At 31.6% G+C, this 22026-nt stretch overlaps 1 protein-coding gene across 6 annotated transcripts; it reads left to right on the top strand.

Annotated features, from left to right (window-relative positions):
* The first annotated feature begins 141 nt into the window (after positions 1 to 141).
* Positions 142 to 18619, top strand: LOC106783580. 6 transcript variants are annotated; one of them, XM_014742232.1, is made up of 10 exons: positions 612 to 787; positions 6227 to 6276; positions 12764 to 12879; positions 13097 to 13271; positions 13715 to 14051; positions 14313 to 14616; positions 14761 to 14991; positions 15335 to 16737; positions 16899 to 17513; positions 17619 to 18619. In XM_014742232.1, exons 1-10 carry the CDS (start codon positions 768 to 770, stop codon positions 17800 to 17802), a joined length of 3435 nt encoding a protein of 1144 aa, XP_014597718.1. In that variant the 5' UTR covers positions 612 to 767; the 3' UTR covers positions 17803 to 18619. The 6 variants fall into 6 exon arrangements, with proteins under 6 accessions (XP_014597719.1, XP_014597718.1, XP_014597717.1 ...); XM_014742231.1 differs by having other exon boundaries at positions 14758 to 14991; XM_014742230.1 differs by having other exon boundaries at positions 14698 to 14991.
* Positions 18620 to 22026: the final 3407 nt, after the last annotated feature.

Genomic DNA, 22026 nt, shown 5'->3' with positions numbered 1-22026 from the left:
CCTTAAGATTCGGCGGGTGTCGGGAGTTTAATAACTCCGAGAATGAAAAGGGGTGCGAAGCATTGTCGTACGATGGCGGTGGTGATGGCGGGTGGGATTGCGATGGTGGGCATGCTACGTAATATTCTTTTTCGCGCAGGGCTACTACGTGCTACTATCAAGAGAACACGAGGAGAAGAATACGCGGATCGTAGTCGTTGTTGTAGTCGTTTTAGTCGTCATCGTCATCGTCATCGTCATCATTGTCGTCGTCGTCGTCGTCGTCGTCGTCGTCGTTGCTGTGTGTTCGCGTTGAACTGATGCTTAGATTAGAGCGTGCGCGTCCTGCATCAGTGCAGCACCAACAGCGGCGGCACCAGTAATAGTAAAATCATCATTGTCCGTCGTTATCAGCAGTCGTCAGTACGGTTAGATTGTCAAGATGTAAGCCCACCGGTTTTTTTAAGAAGAAGAAGAAGAGAGAGAGAGAGAGAAAGTCTCGAGTTTGCTGTTACTGTTGCTGGTATTTGTTGAAAAATCAAAAGGGTTGTTTAGTAAGAAAGAGTGAGTGAGAGAGAGAGAGTGTGTGTATGAGAGAAAGATAGAAAGATAGAGTGTAAGAGAAAAAGAGAGAAAGAGCGAGAGAAAGAAAGAAAGAGAGAGAGGGGGTGAGTGAGTGTGAGGGTGAAAGGGGGAAAGGAAAGGCGTTGGACTACCGGGGGAGAAAGAAAGGAGGACGCGAGAATGGAGGTACCGAGAAAGGGATCGATCGTTTCCCGATAGCTGGCATGGAGGACACGGCACTAGGGTAAGTTAACCGATCTATCTCCGGAATATATGAACTCGGCCATATACACACACATACACACGGGCCCTGTATTTCTTAACCAATATCATCATATACCACGTTTCACTATTCTCAAACAGTCATCACAGTGGAAGGAAGAAACGTTCAACTTGATTAAAATAATAATCTTCTTTGATAATTGTATTTTTTTCATTTTTAGGGGTACTTCTTTTTTATTTTTACTCTGTTTTCTCTTTTTTCTTTTCATACATTTTTTTCTTTCTCTCGGTAAGTTTTAAGGAAAAACCGATTATTAGTTAGTTAAAGGAACTCTGTTGTTTATGGTGATATTTTATATGATTATTACGAAGTAGGGGTATCTGAGAGGAATACAATACCTTGGGGTTAATTTTTCTTAACTTCATTGATTACGAGAGACAAGAGATGGAAAAAGAATGAGAGAGAGAGAGAGAGAGAGAGAGAGAGAGAATAAGGTTACACTTTTTATTGATAAATTTTTTTTTTTTTTTTTTTTTTTTATAAATAAGAAGAGAGAGAGAGATGAGCTTATTTATTACAAGATAAGAAATTTCTTGTATCTAATAAGTTGTATTGTCTAGGATGAAAATAGAGCGAGCACACATAGGGTGAGCGTGGGGGTGGGTGGGTAGGGGGTTGCTTTAGGTTTATCGAGAGAAATATTTTTCGCCCACGAGGATATAATGAGGAGGGGTTCTTCTCGTAAAAGAAGAAAAAGAAGAAGATAGTGCGGTTAGAAATACGAGGAAGAAATATCGTTGAATTTATGCGATATGGGAGAACTAGGTGATCGTAAGATAAGAGTCTTCAGGTTCTTTGGATAGGGTGAGGCGTATATATAATCGACTGACTAACTGACTGACTAACTTAACTGGTATTCCCTGTATTTAATTGTCTAGGGGTAGTTTTGTTCTGTTCTGTTCTGTTCTAAATGTCGCGTATGTCACAAAGCACGACAACGAGTCACCCTTTTGATTAACTCACCCTGAAATTTCTCCCCCTCTCTCACACACTCTCTTTTTCTAAAGTCATTGATTTACTTTTTTTTTTTTTATTTATTATTCTTTATTAAACGAACAAAATGGTCACGCTTGGTGTTATCGATCATTACGAAAAGAACAAAAAAAAAAAAAGAGGCCAATCAACAACAATTTGCTATCGTCAGAAGAGGTATCGATTTAAATATCGAAAGAAATCACATGAAAAGAAAAAAAAAAATGATTAAAAAAGAAAAGAAAAATACATCTCGAAGGATAAACGAGAATTAATAATCACATTCAAAATGTGATTGATGCAAGTAAATAAAGTTAAGTGTACGTAAAAAAAAAAGAAAAGAAAGAGAGAGAAAGAGAGACATCTAAAATTCGATGATAAAAAACCGGTCTCGTGCATGCTGTTGCTTTTCTTCATAATCCGGGTCTCCGTTTACTGAGCATGGACGCGTTATGTCATCGGTCTCTCGTGGCATCATCATTACTACTATTACATTCGATAGTCACAGAACGTCATTTCGTGTGCATATGTGCATATGTGTGTGTATTTGTGGTACCTACGTTTCTTCTCTTCAGTGCATCCTATTCTAGCTAACGTGTCCGTCATCGTTTTATTTCCCTGTGCCATCTACCTCCCACCCCTTCCCCTCAACCCACTCCACCCACTCCACCACCCCGTGCTTCCGTCAAAATTATTAATTCGCCTTGAAACGATTTCAACCGTATTACCGTACGCCCTTGTGTGTCCATTTCTGTGCTACATATACATACATGTATGTATACATATATATCCTACGAACTGCTGAGATTAGAGTAGATGAAAGAGAAGATGAGGGTCGGGCCACGTTTTCACATTTATTTTTCACACGATATTCAACGAAAATAATTAACACACATTAACGGCGGGGGTACCAATACGAAAGATCTATCGTATTTTTCTAGTAATTTAATTTTGATTTTTAATAATAAGTTGGGGAAAACAAAAAAATTCATTATTTTTAAGTTTATTGTCGAGAATTTTATTTAATAATAATAATAATAATATTAACACAGTATGCATCGTTACTTTTATTTATATATATTGGAAATTAATTGTATACGATAAGTATGTATGCTTTTAATATCATTCATTTTTTAATAGTAGAAAAAGAAGAGCAAAAAAAATGAGGAAATAAGTAAAATACGATCTATCGAGAAAGTGTAAGTAAGAAAAAAATAAGAAAATAAGTAAGAAAGAAAGAAAGAAAGAAGAAACTTCCGGTGTTAAACCACGTCTACCAAGTTATACCAGCAAAATCAATTTCTATTTTAGTAGCGGTTAACAACGTATCGGTTTGAAAGACGTCGGTTACTGCGTCTGGGTGAGATAGATCTTTCCTGCATCGCGTAAGCCGATCGTCATCGAGAAGAAATAAACCTAAATATACGATTAAAATCATACGAGAGTCCGTAAGTTTCATATAATAATAATAATAAAAAGAAAGAACAATTACTAATTGTACGGAATTTTGTTTTCTCTTACGTTGTTGTAACTTTATCGAAATTTTTTTTTTTCAAAAGTAGAATAAAATCCAACGGTGAAATGAGATCGAAGTGATCACACCCACACACACCCACACACATACACATCTTGAGAACAAAGTTTTTCTTTTTTTCTTTTACTTTCTTGAAAAAAATCGAGTGAAAAGTTTGAACTTTGTTGATTCGAAAATTGTTGTCTCGTGTAAAACGATAGATAAAAAATAAAGGTGATAAAAAGAAAGAAAGAAAGAGAGAGAGAGAGAGAGAGAGAGAGAGAGAGAGACATGTTTCTTAATGGTTTTTCTATCGAGCAACACGAGCCCCGTGGTGCACTTCGTAATGCATTCGAGTGCAAATATATCGGGTCAAGGAAAAATAGTTGTCGCTTCTTGGAGATGGGGTCATGGGGTTGGGGGAAGGGGGAAACAGGTTGGGGGGTAGCGAGGGTACGTATTTTACTTGAACCGCTATTATTATTAAGATCGTTTTCGTTCCCATGTCAAAGCAAAATTCATTTCATTTTATGGATCCTCTTCTCCTCGTACGTGTAAGAGCACATAACTATTCTATGTGTATAAAACATATATGCATGTAAGTGCATAATGTAAAGGTTTACGTTGCAGTATCGATCTGTCGAATATATTTTCGTCAAGTAGTTTAGTTTTCAGTAGAAAAGGAAAAGTAAAAAAAATTAAAAAGAAAAAAAAAAGGAAATAGCATTTCCGTTTGACCTTTTATTTTGCAAATCTAACCGAAAGCTTTACTCAAATATTGGCATCATTCCATAAATTCTCTACTACCACTATTACTATTACTACTACTATTACTATTAACTACAAGATCTCTAGCAATGATCGTGACATTTATTCCACTAGTTTCGTTAAAACTTTTAAAATTTTACCCTTATTTAATTCGTGTCAAATTTTGATTTTACGTTAATACGCGATATCGATCTACAACAACAATAATAATAACAACGGTTAAGATTTTGAAATCCTTTTTAAGGAGACATTTGATCACGGAAGTCTTGTTGTAGGCTTTCCCTTTTGTGACATGTTGGGAGAATTTAACGCCACGGCCTTTCGTAACACATTCACAAACCGTGCGACTTGTTGAATCTCTAAATTTGTTTTCTCTTTAAATTAACCGAGTTCTCTTATATCTACGTATTATATTATTATGATTATATCGTATACATATAGATGAATATAAATGTGCAGAGGTAGGTGTTTATATATCAAACGAATGATCAATGTCTCTTTTCTTACTTTTTATTTTTTTTTTTTTTTTATTTTTTCTCAATTCACAAAAAAAATCATCAATCATTACGCATTGATAAAAAGGTATCGTCACCATTCACATTTATATCGTTGAATAGTTATTAACTCTACTTTAACGATACGATAATTACGTGACGTATATAAGTTACACACACACACACACACACATGGGTATACGTAATCATCTTCATCAAGATTTTCCAGGAATTGACGTTTAAGTAGGATCAACTAATGATACATTAGTATTAGTTGTATTAGCAAAATACTGCTACTACTACTACTACTACTATTACTAGTAGCTTTTGTGCATAATGAATGAAATAGATGTGAGACGAAATGGAGACACTAACATATATATATAAGTTTCATCTATAATCGGATAACTAATAATATACCTATCACTCTCTATGGATATATATTACATAAATAGGACAAGAAAAAAAATCTAGATATTATAAATATATATATAATTGAAATTTAAAATGCTTTTATTTATTTATTAGACGATAAGATCCTAAAAATTTAAGAATATTAATATTTATAAATTTTATTTTATAATAATTTAAAAAATTTCTATATATTATAATATTTTTTGTATTGGAAGGGTAATATACAAATTGTTGAAATTTAATTTATAATTAACATTGATAAATGAATAATAATGATAATTTTGATAATTATAAGAATAAATTACATTAGGGATACCTTTAGGTTAATATTAATAAAATTGATTATTGAATTAAAATAAACATTATTATTATTATTATATATATATATATGTTAGGATAGTTGTAAATGTTTGCAAAAGGTAGAAGGACGCAGGTTTATTATCGATGGGCCTTTTCGCGTTGACGAACCGTTCGTTTTCTAGAGTTCAAAGAGATTACGTTACACTCGACGGAGACTTTAACTTGCATTCTCCTGTTGTCCGTTGGAGCATTCAATGTGGCTACGATGTGTGTTATACCTCATTTAACATCGGAGACACCGGTGACAGTACTGATTATTAATTTCCTAATAACGATCTCGTGTCAAGTTGTTGTTATCGTCGTCATCATCATGATCATCATCATCGTTATCGTTAATATATACAAATGTTCAATTATTTTTAGATTCTCCAACTTTTTATTCCGATTGGTATTCTCATTCTCTCATTCTCTCTCTTTCTTTCTTTTTTTTTTTTGCATTCTCCTGGTTTCCGTAAAAGTTCAAGGTACACATCACTGCAGTCGAGCGTGATAGAAACGTAATACCAAACACCAGCTAACGTTTATATTTTTCACCTTGGTTTTATTAAAATTAATTTAATAACCATAAGTGATATTATTACAATGAATTTTTTTTAACCAGATTGATCTTTATCTATCTCGTAGATATTATATTTTATTAAGATTATTTTAATTAGAATAAATTTCGTGTTGATAAAATTGTAAGAGATTAAATGTACAAAATTTTGTCTCATTCGTTTATTTTAATTCGTGTATGATACATTTTGTAGATGTCATTTATTTCATAGTTTTTTTTTTATTCTAATCTGAACCAATTAACCGTTACATGTTTATTTATTTTTTTTTTTCTGTTACTATCATCTCATTATCAGTTCTCTTGTCTTACCCCTCTTTTAATAGGGGTCCTCCTATCGATGGAAATAGAAAATTCTTCGCTACCGTCTTACCGTGTACGTAAATCAACGATCGTAGTTCGTTTTGTTTTTGTTGTGTTGTTAATATATTATAGTATATATTTTTTTTTATATTAAATAAAAATTATATAATTAAATATAATTAAAATATTTGTCAACGTAGAGATAGCGTAGAATTTGTTTTAAAGCATGAAACTTGACCGATTTTAAATGTCCAACATTAGTCTCGCATTAATCTTCAACTTTTAATCCACACGTTATCCCTTTACAGCCCTTTTTTTATCTTAACCTATGACTCCTCTTTCGATTTTCGTCGTATCTTTCAAAAATCCTTCGAAAATCATTTATTGGTAAATTAATTTCTTCTACTTTTTATTTATGTTTTCTTTTTCCTAATGTTTCTTTTGTTTTTAAATCGTTCGAAACGAAGAAAATTAAAATTTGTTTGTGTGTTTATAAAACTTTAATATATTTAATTAATTAATTTTAATAAAAAAGTTGTCATGTTTTAATCGTAAAATATCTAAATCAGTTTTTCCAATTGAAATGTAATTTATACAGGACCTATAAATGTCATCACATTTCCAATGCGACAATCTTATTATTAATATTATTATTATTATTACAAAATTAAATTCTCCATTTCTTAGATTATTACATAGATTTTATTTTTCGAATTTCTTGGGGTATATTTTTAAACGGTGACTCGCGCTTCACTCGGCACCACCACCGTCACGAGTGCGATTTTAAAGCTGATCGTAACGAGTAATACGATGATCGAGATTGTATCGATATCTAATCGTTCGCGTTCTTGGGGATTTTTTTTTTCTTTTTTATTAAAAATAAATTACCAAGAAAAAGAGAGAGAGAGAGAGAGAGAAAAAATGGCACGACAAAAAATTTGTTTTTACGTAATTTCCAGGAACGGTTTTCAATATAACATTTTATTATTATTATTATATCATTATAATTGTTATATTTTTTTCTGCCTAATTTGATTCACACAAATCAGAAATAATATATGATAAATAAGATAAATTAATTAATCGTTAAATAATCTGACGTGTATGTTTGTTTGTTTATATCATCACAATTTGGAAAATAAATAATTAAAATTAGGAATAATTCGAGAAAAAATAAAACACGTGAATTTTTATTCTATGTATCAGTAAGTTAAATGTCGAATTTTTTTTTTATCGATAATATTTCAATTTCATTTTCTCTCTCTCCTTTTCTTCTCGAGAAAATATTTCTAGAGATATTATAATGTTAAAATATAACGATTTATTCTATGTGTTATATACGGGTTTCAATTCATAAAATTCATATATTCATCGACGTTAACGGAGAGAAAAGAACGAAAGAAGAAAAAAATAAAAATAAAAAGAGAGACTTATGTTAATTTACGCTAATTATTAAAAACCGATGATGTAACAGTTTCTTTTTCAACATTGAAATGTAATATGTTAATAGAATTTTAACGGAGGATCTAATTGTTCTATTTTAACAAATGTCTCATTTACATTTATTCTTTTTCTTCTCCCCCCCCCCCACCTCCTTTTATTTTTGTTTCATCTCTCTCGTCGTTCTATATATTTATATTTATTATTTACTAGACTCGCGAATAAGTAAAAAAAATTTGATCATACGAATGAATTTTTAAAATTTTACCTTTCGTCGTTTTTACTTTTTTCTTTTTCTTTTTCTTTTTTCTATATAATTCGGACGAATGGGATTTTGGTTATAAAAGTTAGCTTTTGAAGTTATGTTAGTAATCCTTAACGCTATATTTGCTTTTAAGGGAGAACGTGCTTTCAAATGTCGTCCTAGAACGAACTGGTTGAAATTTCACTTTGAATATACAAAGTTATTTCATCGTAGAACATTTTATTAATTATTCGCAAATTGTGGGGAAAAAAGAAGACTTTATTATTTGATATTGGAATAATATTTTAAAAGGGGGACGCGCGCGCGATTAATTGGTTATTATTATTATTATTATTATTGAGGAAAAAATTTGTTAAAGTGTTCGATCAATCGGTTTTATTGCTTTTTGAAAAAGGACAAAAAATTGTATATGGAAATAACTAAAGTATTATATCTCGTCCAATTAATTTATTGAATATCATTCGATACAAATCTTTATTTCTTATTATATTGGATTAGTTTTTTTTCTTTTAATACAATTTACAAGAGAAAATATATATAATATTATAAAGTAATAGAGACAAATATTTTGCAAATTTTATACAAATATTAATATTACTATATTAACATATTAAAAATGACTCCGCGTTCTCGAAAAGTCATATATTTTATGATATACAAACACACATGTGTATAACAAAAGAATATATACATATATTATTTATATAATAAAAGAATTCTTGTCTCATCAAATAGTTCTAAAAATTTATAATAAATATTGTCAAACAAAATTTAACATACGTTCATTTCATCGGTGTTATGTTAAATTTAATGTTAATAATTTCAATTTAAAATTAAGGAATGCACAATTAATAAAAAAGATTAATAAAAAAGAAAGAATAAAAGTGAATAAAAATAAGATAAAAGAAAACAAAAAAAGAATAATAACAATATGAATTGAAATAAACAAAAAAAATGTGTCTCTAGTATAGTTTATTAATTTATCATGCTATTAAATGTGAATACTGGTGGGGGTTTAGCAAAGAAGTATTGTAGTTGATCATACAGTGTGGGGGCGGGGTGGGGGCGGGGTGGGGGTTGAAATTAGCTCGTAAAATAGAAGAGACTTGGTTCGTTAACGTGATAGATCCTTTTCCATGATAGATCGTTTGTTCTTTCGTTCGTTCGTTCGTTCGGTGAGAAACGCGTTAGCTCGATGAAACATTTTCCCAAGGTGCAGTCATGCTCGACGACCTATTTATCTGACAGACACGGTTTACCTGGTTGGTGGTTCATGGGACTAACCACCGTTGCCGTAACAACAATACTTTTTTACTTCGTTGCGATCTTTTTTCTTTTTTATTGCGTGTGATATTGTACGAACGAACAAACGTACGAACGAACGAACGAACGAACGAACGAACGTGTGTATGTTTATTTGTGTATGTGTGTTTGTTTGTTGTGAATTATAGTTCCTTCGTTTTCTTTTAAATGAAATTAAAAAAGCAAGAAATATATAAAGAATCGTAGCTGTCCTTTACCATGAACGTGTCTTCTATCCGGTACTGTTGTTTCGCGAACAATGACACCGAATGAAAAGAATATAAGACTAGAAATAATAAAAATAAACCATAAAAAAAAAGAAAATACATTAAAATAGGGGCAAAAAAATATGAAAAATAAGAACGTTCGTATTATTATTTTTTTTTATCTTTTTCTTTTTTTAGAATAAAAGAATCTTAACGCGAAATAGTTCTTTTACTTCTTTTTATTATTATTATTGTTATTATTTTTTTATAATACTCATATCTTTAACACTTACTAAAGTTAAGATTTTTCTTCGTTCGCAAAAAAATAATTCGTTGGTATGCGTTGAAAATTATTCGTGAAATGGTGGTTCGTTCGTTTTTTTGATCGTATAAAAGAAAATAAAATAATCGATCAATTTCACACGAGCAATATTTTTTAATTTAGGGACGTTTAATTATACAAAGATAATATAAAAAGACAGAGTACAAAATTCGCATTAAAAGCGAATAATTTGTCGTCATTAGAGGATAAAATAAATTTGTTTAAGGGATACCTTTGACACCAATACGTAAAAGAAAAATTGTATTTTTATTATTAATCGATATCATCCAACGTTAGGAGTTAATTCGCGCGACAAGTGTGTTAATTATTTAAAAAAAATGTTAATTTAGTTATTAATTAATCGGTTTAACTCTGAATAATCAATTAATTAGCATCATCTGCGTTAACGATTAAATATGATCATGTATATAGTATTTGGTATAATTTCATTTGAATTGGGTCAATGCGAACTATGATAAAATCTATAGAAATAAGGGAGTGGGAGGAAGGGGGCGGGGGGAAGAAAATAAAATAAATAGAACCAGTTTAACACATTAATTGAATCCTTATGCGCGTGATGTTATACGTTGGAAGGATCAACCGACAAGTAGCGTTGAATTTCAACGTAGATTTGCGTTGATTTTAAACGCGTAATTTAGGTTACAGGATATCTCAATGTCTGTTATGTCAAATGCATTGCTAGCACAGATCTATCAAGTATATTATTCAATCTCTTCACGTATCTATATATATATACGTGCATGAAATACGTGATAACGTTAATTATTATTAAAGGTGCAAAGATGCGAGTGTAGATGCAATTGTATTATTGATTAGTTAACGCGATGAATATTTGACGTATGGAAAATTCGTTGAAAACAATTCTACGAAGTTTCCAATATATATATATACTAAATGGATATTATTTATTAAATAAAACACGCGAGATATAATTATTTTATAAATTAATAGATTTCTTTGTCTTTTTTTTCTCCCGGATTTTGGTATGAAATATATTCGTGCAAATTTAAAAATATATTATTATTATATATTTATATATATATTCGATATGATATATTATATTTCTAATTTGTTATTAATATAAAATAAAAGATATTTAATTTAATATATATATAAATATAGAATGTAATATATTATATTTGAAATATTTTGTTTGTGATATTGAATAATTTTCATTATAATATAATTGTTACGAACTCTTTTCATACAAGCGATGAAATAATTTGAAAACGCGTGAAAATATAATTGAATGAAATAATAATAAAGGATGAAAAATATATATATCCGAGATTTTTATCTCATTGTCTTAAATATAATATCAATGTGAAAAAATGACATAAAAATTCATCCGACTATAATCTTACCATCGTTCTCCGAGCAGATTTTTTTTGTTCTTTTCTTTTTGTTCGAAGTGTCTCCATTCGCTCCGTCATTTTTAATTCCCTTCTTATTAAATGCATTTACGTGCTCCTTTACTCCTACATTTGCATTAATTATACCTCGCTATAATGGTTACTCATAATGATACGGTTCTTTTACGTTCCTTAAGATCAATCATGCGACACGTGTAAGGATTTAACAATTATTTTCCTTTATAGCTAATGTTCTGATTAGATATTTATTTTATAATATATTTAGATATATTTTTTCTTTTTATTTCTTTTTATTTTTTTTTTTTATTAAATTGAAACACGAAACAATAGTTATCGATCTAGCATACGATGTTTTTTTCCCATAGTTGCTTGAAACAATTTCATTGGAAAAAAAAAATGAACTTTTGAAAAATCAATTAACGAACGTTGCTTATGAGAAAAGTTAACCTTGTTGCCCCGTTAGATATTAAATGACGTAGAAACGAGAAAATTGAATTATTTGATGCGGTGACACGAGCTTCTGACTTTTATGTTACGTTCACGATATAACTTTGAAATAAATTAGAATCCATGGTCTCTGTCGTGTAGAGATACTAGAAAGGGTAGAGAACAGAAAAAAAAAAGAAAAATAAACTAATAATTTCATTTATGTTACACAAAAGTTTATAACAAGCTTTGAGATTGAAAAAAAAAAAAAGACAATAAAACACGCTTTCAAAAAATGTCTACGGTAGTTGAGATTAAAGTTATGGGGCAATATGTAAATTACATTTTTACAAGTGCGAATAGTTATTAGCGTAGAGCACGAAAGTAGTATTATAGTAACTCATAATGTATTGTTAACATAAAAAGATTATTACTAGAATACACATTAATATATATGTAAAATTATTCTTCTTAATATCTGCTTCAATATTTAACATAGTTATACGTTTCCTCTATCGATTGTAATTTAACACGAATAAATAGTATAATAGTTAATTGATAGATTGTGTTCCCGTATTTATACGTCGATTAAAAATCAAAGAAAAAGTAATACATACGTTAGAATCGTTAGAATGATTAAATAATTTTTATTTTAACCCTTTGAATATAGACGGGGGAAACGGAATACTTTTTTTCTATTAATGTTTAATTATTTAGATTTTGAATAATAGAAAAAAAAAGGAAAAGAATTTCGAATTTCGAAAAGGAAGGTCGAAAAAAATTGACAGGCGCCATATATGCTCCCACATAACTCAAAGGGTTAAAAAAAAGAAACACATTTGGATTTTTGTTATTTTAAGTAGACCAAGTAGATACAGTTAAAGTTTTCGAATAGAATTGACGCATATATGCGTCCACAGAACTCAAAGGGTTTAAAAAAAAGAAACACATTTGGATTTTTGTTTTTTTAAGTAGACCAAGTAGATACAGTTAAAGTTTTCGAATAGAATTGACGCATATATGCGTCAACAGAACTCAAAGGGTTAAAAAAAAAGGAAACACATTTGGATTCTTGTTTTTTTAAGTAGACCAAGTAGACATAGTTAAAGTTTTCGAATAGAAATTGAAAAACAATAATAGAAAAGAAAAGTAAATGTATAAATGTTAATCGTGTTATTCGTTGGGTTAATTAATCGGGTTTGCAGTATCTCCGAGGTTCGAGGTATCGAATATGGCATCAGGATTGCCGAGCGCTCGTCAGAGGAAGCTTGGACCAGCACCAATAGCATCCTTCGAAGACCTATCGGACGAGGTGGAAAACGTGAGTCCCCCATGAGTCCTCCCTGAGTCCTACTTCTTATCGACTACTCCGAGACCCGCTCGGCTCACAAAAATCTAGCGTGTGTGTTCCCCTTCTCCGAGTGTCGCACGTCTTCCTCTTAAACTTTGGAAAAAGGGGCCCTGAAACCCCGAAGTTCAACACCTACAATTCCAAGACTGTGATCCAACGACAAACCAGTCTACGAATTTGAATGCAGGGGGAACCGACAACACGAATGCCAGGCATCATCGAGGTCGCCACCCCGGCAACGCCTGGTAGTTCGCTAAAGACACCCAGTACACCAAGAATTGATATCAGCCGGGCAAGCAGTTCCTCACACCATGAGGATAGTAATTCTAGGGAATCATCACCCGAAAGAGAACTTCTCGCAGGTATATTTACTTTAATTTCCTTTTTTTTCGAAGTTATATTTCTTTTGGCGCGCGCGTTTTGGAAAGTGAGGTTAGATGCGACCGAAAAATCGACACCACGAAGTTGTCGATATTTAAAATGCGCGGGCAAATTGAAATTATTTTTGAGGTTATATTCGTTTTGGTATACGCTAAAGAAGTATAACTTCTTACGTGTGTACATAAGTACCACACATCAGTTTCTTTTTTTTTTTGTTCTTATTATTATTAATTGGAATTATATTTTATTTTAATTTTATATTCATATATTATATTGTAATTTAAATGAATAATTTGTATTGCCTATTTAAATGGAATTGTTATAAAAAAATTGTATATAGATATGATAAAATATAAAAATTTTATTTATTAGATATATATAATAAATATGGAGAAGAAAAAAAAAAGAAAATTTGGTGTCTCAGGTGGAGATCCTCCTCCAGGGAGTAAGCTGACCTTAGGTTACAAGGAAGATGCACAGGATTTAAGATCGTCAACGGAGGAATTAGACTTGCAGGATCCAATACACGAGCAAGATCTTAGGAGGGAATCGAAAAAGGCAAGAAAACGAAGAGAAGATGGATCACAATCGGATTATAGCGGTGGAACGAGGCATACCCAAGACAGAGAAAGGAAGGATAGTAATTGTTCTGAAATTATCCTTCTTAACATCAGCGGTAGAACTTCCAGATTGTCTTCTGTGGGAAGTCAGGGTTCTGGTGTTTCCGGAAAACTCTCGGTGGTTTCGGGTACTTCATCGAGGTATTGTATTCGTTAGTTATCAATTTTATTTTATTTTATTTTCTTTTATTTTTTTTTGCTTTCTCGCGAACGTACAAATTAATATTACATTTAAAATAATATCTAACAAAATATACTTATGTGTGTTATTTTGTTTCTCATTAAAACAAATAACATGACGTTGTACGTCCTACGAATGATTTAAATTAATTCAAATACAACGATACATTTCTTTTTCTTTTTTTTTTTTCTTTTTTTTTCCTTTTTCATTTATCATTAAAGGTCACCGAGTCCGCACAAATGTCTATTGGAGACGTCCTTTTGTGGTAGCAAGCCGACTTTAGCTGATAACTTGATTGAACCATCGAAACCAGAAACCGAAGACTTAGAAAAGATTTTGTTGAAACGCGAAGCTGACACCACTAAAGCGTTAATTCCAGATAGTATTAAAGTATCTATGGTCGGTGGTAATTTGAAGCCGGATCCTTTAGATAAGCCAAGAAGACGCGGTCGGGAAGAAAGGAAAGAGATATTTAAGAGAGAAGTGGAGATTACTAAGAGATTTTTAGAAAAGGTTAACATAGAGGTACGATTAAGTTTCAATTATTATTATTTTATATTAACTATCGAGTATTTTTTTGGGAAACCTATTGTGTGATTTCTTTAGGTACCAATTATTCGTAAATCATTTGAATCAACGCAACAACAACAACAACAACAACAACAGCAGCCAACTAAAAGTCAGTCACAAGAAGTTCAAAAGCCAGCTAGCTTAGATTTTAACGACAAACGAAAGAAAGCACAGAATTTCAAAGAGATCGTCCAAACAACACCAACGGCGAGTAGCTTAACTGGTAGTCCTAAATTACCGAGACATCAAAAGGTTCGAGATCTTGAGGGATCCCGGACACCTAGTCCATCTTCCGTATCGAGAAAAAGCAGTTTTGCCTCTTTATTCAAGGTAAAGTGATATGTTTCCAAAAAGCTTTCACAAAACAAACAAACAAACAAACAAAACAAAAAAAAACTCAAAAAACGACGTAGAAAAAAAAAAATTAAAAAAAACAAAAACCCAATATGAACACACACACACGCACGCACGCATCATATAACACGTAAAGAGAGACTTAAAGACACGTTGTTGGTTGTTGTTAACGCTTTTAGAATTACAAATATTACGCTTTATCACAATCGAGCTATTGTAGTCTTCTTCTTCTTCTTCTTCTACCTAATGCCCCCCGGTAAGCGAAACGCTTTTTAATAAAGGGAGTGATCCTAAAGGAAAGTATGCTCTGTTCCTCAAGACCAGAACTGATGGCAGCGTACTGAGCCCAGAATCACCGTCGCCGAGTACTAAACCACGTAGGAGTTTAACATCGAAGATAAAGGACACCACGGAGAGTCTAAGGAGCAGATCTAAATCACGAGAAAGGGTTGCCGTTGATAAGGGTGGTTCTACTTTGAAGAAGGATTCCAAAAACAAGGGGGTCTTCTCGTCTACTTTGAGTTTATTCAAAAAACGCGAAAGGAAGAAGAGTTATGATGAAGCTATAGCATCATCTTCTTCCGGTGTTGCAATAGAATATGATGGTGGTGGTAGTGGTAGTGGTGGTGGTGGTGGTGGTGGTGGTGGTGGTGGTGGTGTTGGTAACGTTGTTGATCAATTACAACAGCAACAACAACAACAACAACAATCGTCGTTGGAAAGTATCGGTCAGGTTGAATTTACTTTCAATACCGAAAAAGAAAGACGCAAGGATGATTCAATTTTTATCAGTCTTCACGCGGATGATAGAAATTACGAGGAAGCATTACCATCCGAAAGTGTTTCGATACCATTAGAAACACCAACCAAATTATTAGACGAATACGAATCTGAACCACGTACGACTACTATTACCGGTGGTATTATGATGACCGAAGTTTCCATAGAACATCATCATCCTCCCTGTATCGAAATGAAAACCGAATCGAGAATTGAAATAACACCGTCTAAAAAATCCTCATTTGATAATCAAATAATATCACGTAGCCCGTCGAGAGATTCTCAAATATCGATGATGACTGGCCAATCGAAAGATACGAAAATAATAAATGCACAGATTGTTAAAGATAATTTAGATAATACTATAATTAAATCATCTAACACAGTTAGTTCGCCAAGTTCGTCTAATGAAATTAGACAATTGTCCGGATCAAATCAAAGATTGTCCGGTAGTTCTTCCAAAGATTCGATTTCGAAGAAAATTATTGTTCCCGAGGTTGTACCGAAGATCAAAAGAAAAAATAAGGATGAACAGGTGGTTAATTTACAATCGGATAAGATAGACGATTTGTCATCGCAGAAAAAGAAAATTGTAGATATTGGCGATGTTAACGTTACGAAAACAATCGTCGAGTCTAAGAAAACAGAATTTTTGGAGGACGGTGGATTATCCGTCAAAATGGCGGATGTTAATTTAGTGAAGACGTCTAGTATAATATCGGATCTCGATCATAACAGTTCGGAATCCGAAAGGGATTCCGAGATAGAATTTATTCGTAATAAGACTGAGAAAATTAGCGAGGAATTACCTGACGAACGTAAGGGTCTGTTTAACGAGGAAAGCTTCGAAGAAGATCTTCCTTATATTCCGACAACCTTGCCTTTGGAGAAAAGCGTAGCGGTACCGATTTTACCAGTGAAACAACGACTGCAAGAAGTTAGGTACGCGAGATCTTTAATTAATTAATTATTATTATTAATATTATTATTTGCGTGCACATATCGTTGTAACATATCGTTCAAGAATAAGGTGTATTCTTATTTTATTTTTTTTTGTTATTGTTATCGATAAGAAAAAATTAAACGATAATATAATATTTTAGAACGATACCAATCGAGAGGCCACGTTCAACGACACCGATTAATCCAACGTTATTGGACGAGTTCGTGATGCAAACGTCCCTCGACGAAAGACGAGTAGAAAGAATGAAGATATCTTTACCACGCGAGGATAGTTTTAAATTGAAGAGTCCGAAAAGACACGCTGCTAATACGTTTAGCGAGTTTGCTGGCAAAGTTACGGATGGTGGTCGTAATAGGACAACTGGTAAATCACCTAGTCCGCCACCATTGCCACCTAGAGCAACGACCAGGCCAACCAATTGGATTAATTTCGAGGAAATACCGGAAAAAAGGAAGGCACCGAAAATAATTCAAACGATTCCCCGTAACGAGGATGAGGTTAATAAAACAACGGGTTATAGTTACGTACAACCGGAGGAATGTAGATGCGAGTGTCACGAGGAATCTAGAAGAGCATCGATCAATAGGGAAACACCATCAATAATAACAACAACAACAATAACAGCAGCAACCAATGTTACCAGAACTTCGTCGTCATCATGTAGCAGCAGCAATGGGGAACGTACGTGCAACGGTGAGAACTGTGTTGTCCTACCAACGACTACGAGTTCTGTCGATCGTGCCAGCATCGTCAGGTAAACTCACCTGGGTACGATCATGTATCGAATATAATAAACAATTGTATTTAATTATCTTGATAGGCGTTAGTGTTGAGTAGAAGTTTGTTTTTATATTTTCAGTGACAGCTCGTTGGAATGCAGTTTGAGTATCGAGGACAACCAAATGATTACAAGCCAAGCTGTCGTTGTTAATCAACAAACGATCATCAATTCGGGAAAACCATTTGGCATGGATCTAGATGTTAGATCTAATAGATCGAGTATAGTTTCTCAAGAAGAAATCGATGATAATTCGCATCAATAAAATCAATCGGGTCTACCACATTCGAAATGAGATTCACACAGACAAAAAGATAACATAATATAGAAGAAAATGAAAGAAAGAAAGAAAGAAAGAAAGAAAAAACAAACAAACAACAAATTTAATCATCCATTACGTATATTACGTTATTATAATACGCGATAAATCACATTTTTTTCTCGACAACTAAATATTTTAACGCATTTTAAATCGTGCCGCAAAGAGATCTCATTCTAATTGTCGCGCGTAAAATCAATGAATAGTGTTTTCTCGAAGGTGTTTCTCAAAATTATCGAAACGGTATCCCTCATTCCAATAATTAATCCGTTTCCGAACACGGAATCTTCAGATTTAGGAATGGGGAGGGGGGAGGATACTGAAACCTGACAAAATCTTCTTTAGTTTTTCGAAATTTATTTCACTTTCAGTTTCCCACGAAAATTCTTTGATCGAAATTAATATTCGATTATCGAACCCCTCCCCTTTCCCCCTTCTGACACTCGTGATCGTGGTCGTTAAGAGATTCACCTTCGTTACGTAAAAGAAAGAAAGAAACAAACAAAAAGAAAAAAATAAGAAACCAACATGACAAAAGAGAATAATAAAATAACAAGAAAACTGTTGCACAATGACGCACTTTAAAGAGGATCACCCGTTGCGAATTTAAAATGAGCGATGCATCTCGCTGCCAGCTAAAATAATAATAATAATAATATAGGAACGATTTTATCTGTATTCTAAATAACAATTCGAAATACAACAAGTTGGATTTAAATGAACGGAACGGAACGGAACGAAACGTTCTCGTTGGCAAAAGTTTGAACAAAATTTTCATTTGTTAACACGATGAACTGAATGATCTTTCTCTCTCTCTCTCTCTCTCTCWCACACACACACACACACACAAAACTCTCACTCTCACTTTCACTCTCTCTCTCTCTTCTTCTCTTTCTCTTTTACGATCTTTACTCTAATCTCTCATAAGGTTGTATGTACGTGCGTGTGCGTGCGTGTACGTGTACGAGTATATGCGTGTGTGTCATAATCGAACTTCCTTATATTAGGATGAATCAAAAGTTCGTGCATTTTTTCTTTTTTTTTTAATATTTCCAAAGTAAATTTTACAGAAACAAAAAATCCATTATGCAGTTTCAAAGTAAAGTTTCAACACAATAAACGCATGAATTTCTGATTTATCCTAATATTCATTTTGCAAGATTTATTCGCGATTATCGATCATCGTGTTTGTTCGGGAACAGGGGGTGGGGAGGGGAGGGGGGACAACGTACACATGTGTATGTATAAATACGTACAACGTATACATATATATATACCTACCTTCGTTTAAACGTTCGAATATTATTAACGTTTGTAAATCCGCTATCGCGTGTTCAAAGAAACACTTAAAAAAAAGTTTATGGAGTGAAAAAGAAATGATTAATGCAAACAAACCAAAAAACAAAACAAAACAAAAAAAAATAGTAAAAAGTAATATTGAAGAATGGTTAAGAAAAAAAAATTCAAAATAATAGGATATCTTTCTATCTCTATCTCTATCTCTATCTCTCTCTCTCTTTCTATTTTTATCTTTATCTATCTATCTATTTGTTTTTTTTAAATTTTAATATCTTTTTCTTTATAACGAGTTTTGTCATTAATAACCGGTATGCAGACGTTGAGCAATGATTTGTTTGTGTTACTTCAATCGAAATACTCGTAGATCGAGCAAGAAAAAAATAAACAAAAAAAAGAAAAAGAAAAAGGCAAAGTAGGACAACCAAAAAAGAAAAAGAAAAAAAAAGAAAATGTACCCCCCGAACAAAATTAGAACTCGAACGGGGAGATTGCTTTTCGCTGTGAAATTATATTTTTTAAACGTCATCTCGCGTTCTGCATTTAATCGCGAATTGAATTCTTTTTTAGGTTTTTTATTTCCTGTTTTTTTCTCTCTCTTTTTTTCTTTTTTTTTACTTACTTAAAATTATAGTGTTCAAGAGATGATGATAGTTGGCAATACGAGATTAGAAAAAAAAAAGAGGAGCCTCGTCGTTACGAATCCTTCCTCCTTTCGAAAAAATTATTTTATCGACTGTTGTATACACTAAACGTAAAGAGGGTAGGTTTCGTTACGATCGTTAGCAAATATTAGGCTCTTGAAAATATAAAAACGTACGTATGTACGTACGTGTGTGTGTATGTGTTTGTGTGTGTGATATCACATAACAGGCATCCCTTTTCGTAAAAATCGTTCGTTTTATTTCGTTTGATCGCGAAGCCAAATTGCGTTTCTAGAATTTTTCTGTTTGTTTTTTTTTTTCTTTTTTTTTTGGTTTTCTTTCGTTAAACTCGAGCTAATGCAAATGAATTATTTTCTTTCGATTGAAAGTAATACGACATTTACGTATTAAATGTATAATGAGTCATAAAATTTTTTAATCCGTTTATAAATATTGTGCAAATATTAATTTATATATCGAATTTTTGTATTTTAACTTTAAATGTGAAAAAAGAAAAATGTGTTCTCTCTTTAATTTAAAATTTATATATTTAATTTTTCTTTTTATTTTTTTTTTGTTTTATGAACAAAACACAAAAATGTGTTCTTTTTGCGATAGAATTGAATCAATCGTAGAATACATTTTATATGGTTGATAAGAATTAGGAATGATCGTATCGAAAGAAAAATATTAATTGTTTTTAATTAACCAGTTAACGAAGGATTACGAATTAATAATTATCGAGTAATCTTTTGAGTTTTTCAATTTTTTTTTGTGCGTTTTCACAAACGTGAAAAGCAAGTATTACGAGAGTGCCTGCAAATACGAGAAGAGTGAATTTTCATTTTGTTTTTTTATCTTCTTCTTCTTTTTTTTTTTTGTCATTTTTCTTTTTCGTTCCTTTTGTAAATAAAATATTTACACACATTGTAGCGAAATAATCCATGATAATGCTTAACTCTTCCATAATTGAAGAGTTTCGTTATTTAGATTGATGATTAGGAAAAATAATAATATTAATAATAATAATATTAATAATAATAATAATAATAATAGGAAAAAGAGGCGAAATCGCATATCGCAAATTGCAAATGGAATTACGTATTTATCTACCTCCTAAGTATCGTATCGAATGGCAATCGAAGAAGAAGAAGAAGAAAAAGAAAAAGAAGAAGAAGAAAATAAAAACGTCAAAGATTCTCTTCAACTTCGATGACCGTGATGCTGCCTGCAGAAATACAAAAGAAAAAAAGAAAAAAATAGGAAAAAAAAAAGAATAAAGAAAAAGACATTAAAAAAAAAGGAMAAAAAAAAAAAATTACCAAGACAATTTAGAAGCACGTAAATTAGCGACCAACAAACAAATTAACGTTATTTAAACGAATGTTTTGCGTTTAAACTTACGATAAATGTATTATCTGACTTGGTTTCTTTTCAAGTCGATAATTCCAATTGAAAAAAAAACAAAAAAAAAAAAATGTAACTTACGGAAAATTCTTCCCTTTCTTATTCCTTTTATTTTATTGTTTTTTTTTTTTTTTAATATATTATATAAAACTTTAAACATATAAAGAATTCAATCGAAAGAGACCAACTCAGAAAATGTCAGAAAAATTAGAGTGCTTCGGTTTTTTGCATGCTCGCATAATAATATTATTAGTTTTTACGAAGTATGCGATTCGAAGTAAGAGTTTTATAGGTTTTTTTCTTTTTTTTTTCTTTTTACGAAAATAGATGACGTTGTCATAATTCCGATTAGTATCGTTGAGTATCTCTTACTTTTTTTAAAAACGTTTACGTCATTGGTAGTAATGAACACGTGTCACGTAGCTCGTGACACTTCTCATTGTGTTCAATAAAGGAATACTGACTCGTGTTTTACGACGTATATAAAAATATAAAACACACAACACAACAACAGCAGCAACAAATGAAATCGATGAAAAACAAAAAAATAAGAATTAAAAAAATAGAAACAAAGAAAGAAAACAGAAGTACCGAGAGCGAGTAATAGTTGACAAACAAAAAAACAAGAATAATTAATTATATTATAATCAGTGTTTCTTTATATATTTTTTATTTACAATTTATAATCTTTTTTTATATCTTATTCATCAAAATTAATTTATATATGAAAATCAATGAGAATTTACACGTGTGTTAATTAAAAAAAAAAAAAAGAAAAAAAATAGTAATATTTAGAGTTCGAAATAACAAACCACAATATAAA

The sequence above is a fragment of the Polistes canadensis genome, unplaced genomic scaffold (assembly GCF_001313835.1).
Source record: "Polistes canadensis isolate GaletaPanama2010 unplaced genomic scaffold, ASM131383v1 scaffold_23, whole genome shotgun sequence".
In the NCBI taxonomy this organism is placed as follows: Eukaryota; Metazoa; Arthropoda; class Insecta; order Hymenoptera; family Vespidae; genus Polistes; species Polistes canadensis.
The sequence above is the reverse complement of the archived record's forward strand: the minus strand, read 5'-3'. Positions and strand labels throughout refer to the sequence as shown.

What these genes read in the sequence shown, in the direction of transcription:
- LOC106783580 (XM_014742230.1), top strand. Translation starts at nt 768, where the DNA reads ATGGAGGACACGGCACTAGG. An exon ending in GTTTCGGGTACTTCATCGAG is followed by an intron (nt 14,052 to 14,312) that starts GTATTGTATTCG and finishes TTATCATTAAAG; the next exon opens with GTCACCGAGTCCGCACAAAT. An exon ending in TAGAAAAGGTTAACATAGAG is followed by an intron (nt 14,617 to 14,697) that starts GTACGATTAAGT and finishes TGATTTCTTTAG; the next exon opens with GTACCAATTATTCGTAAATC.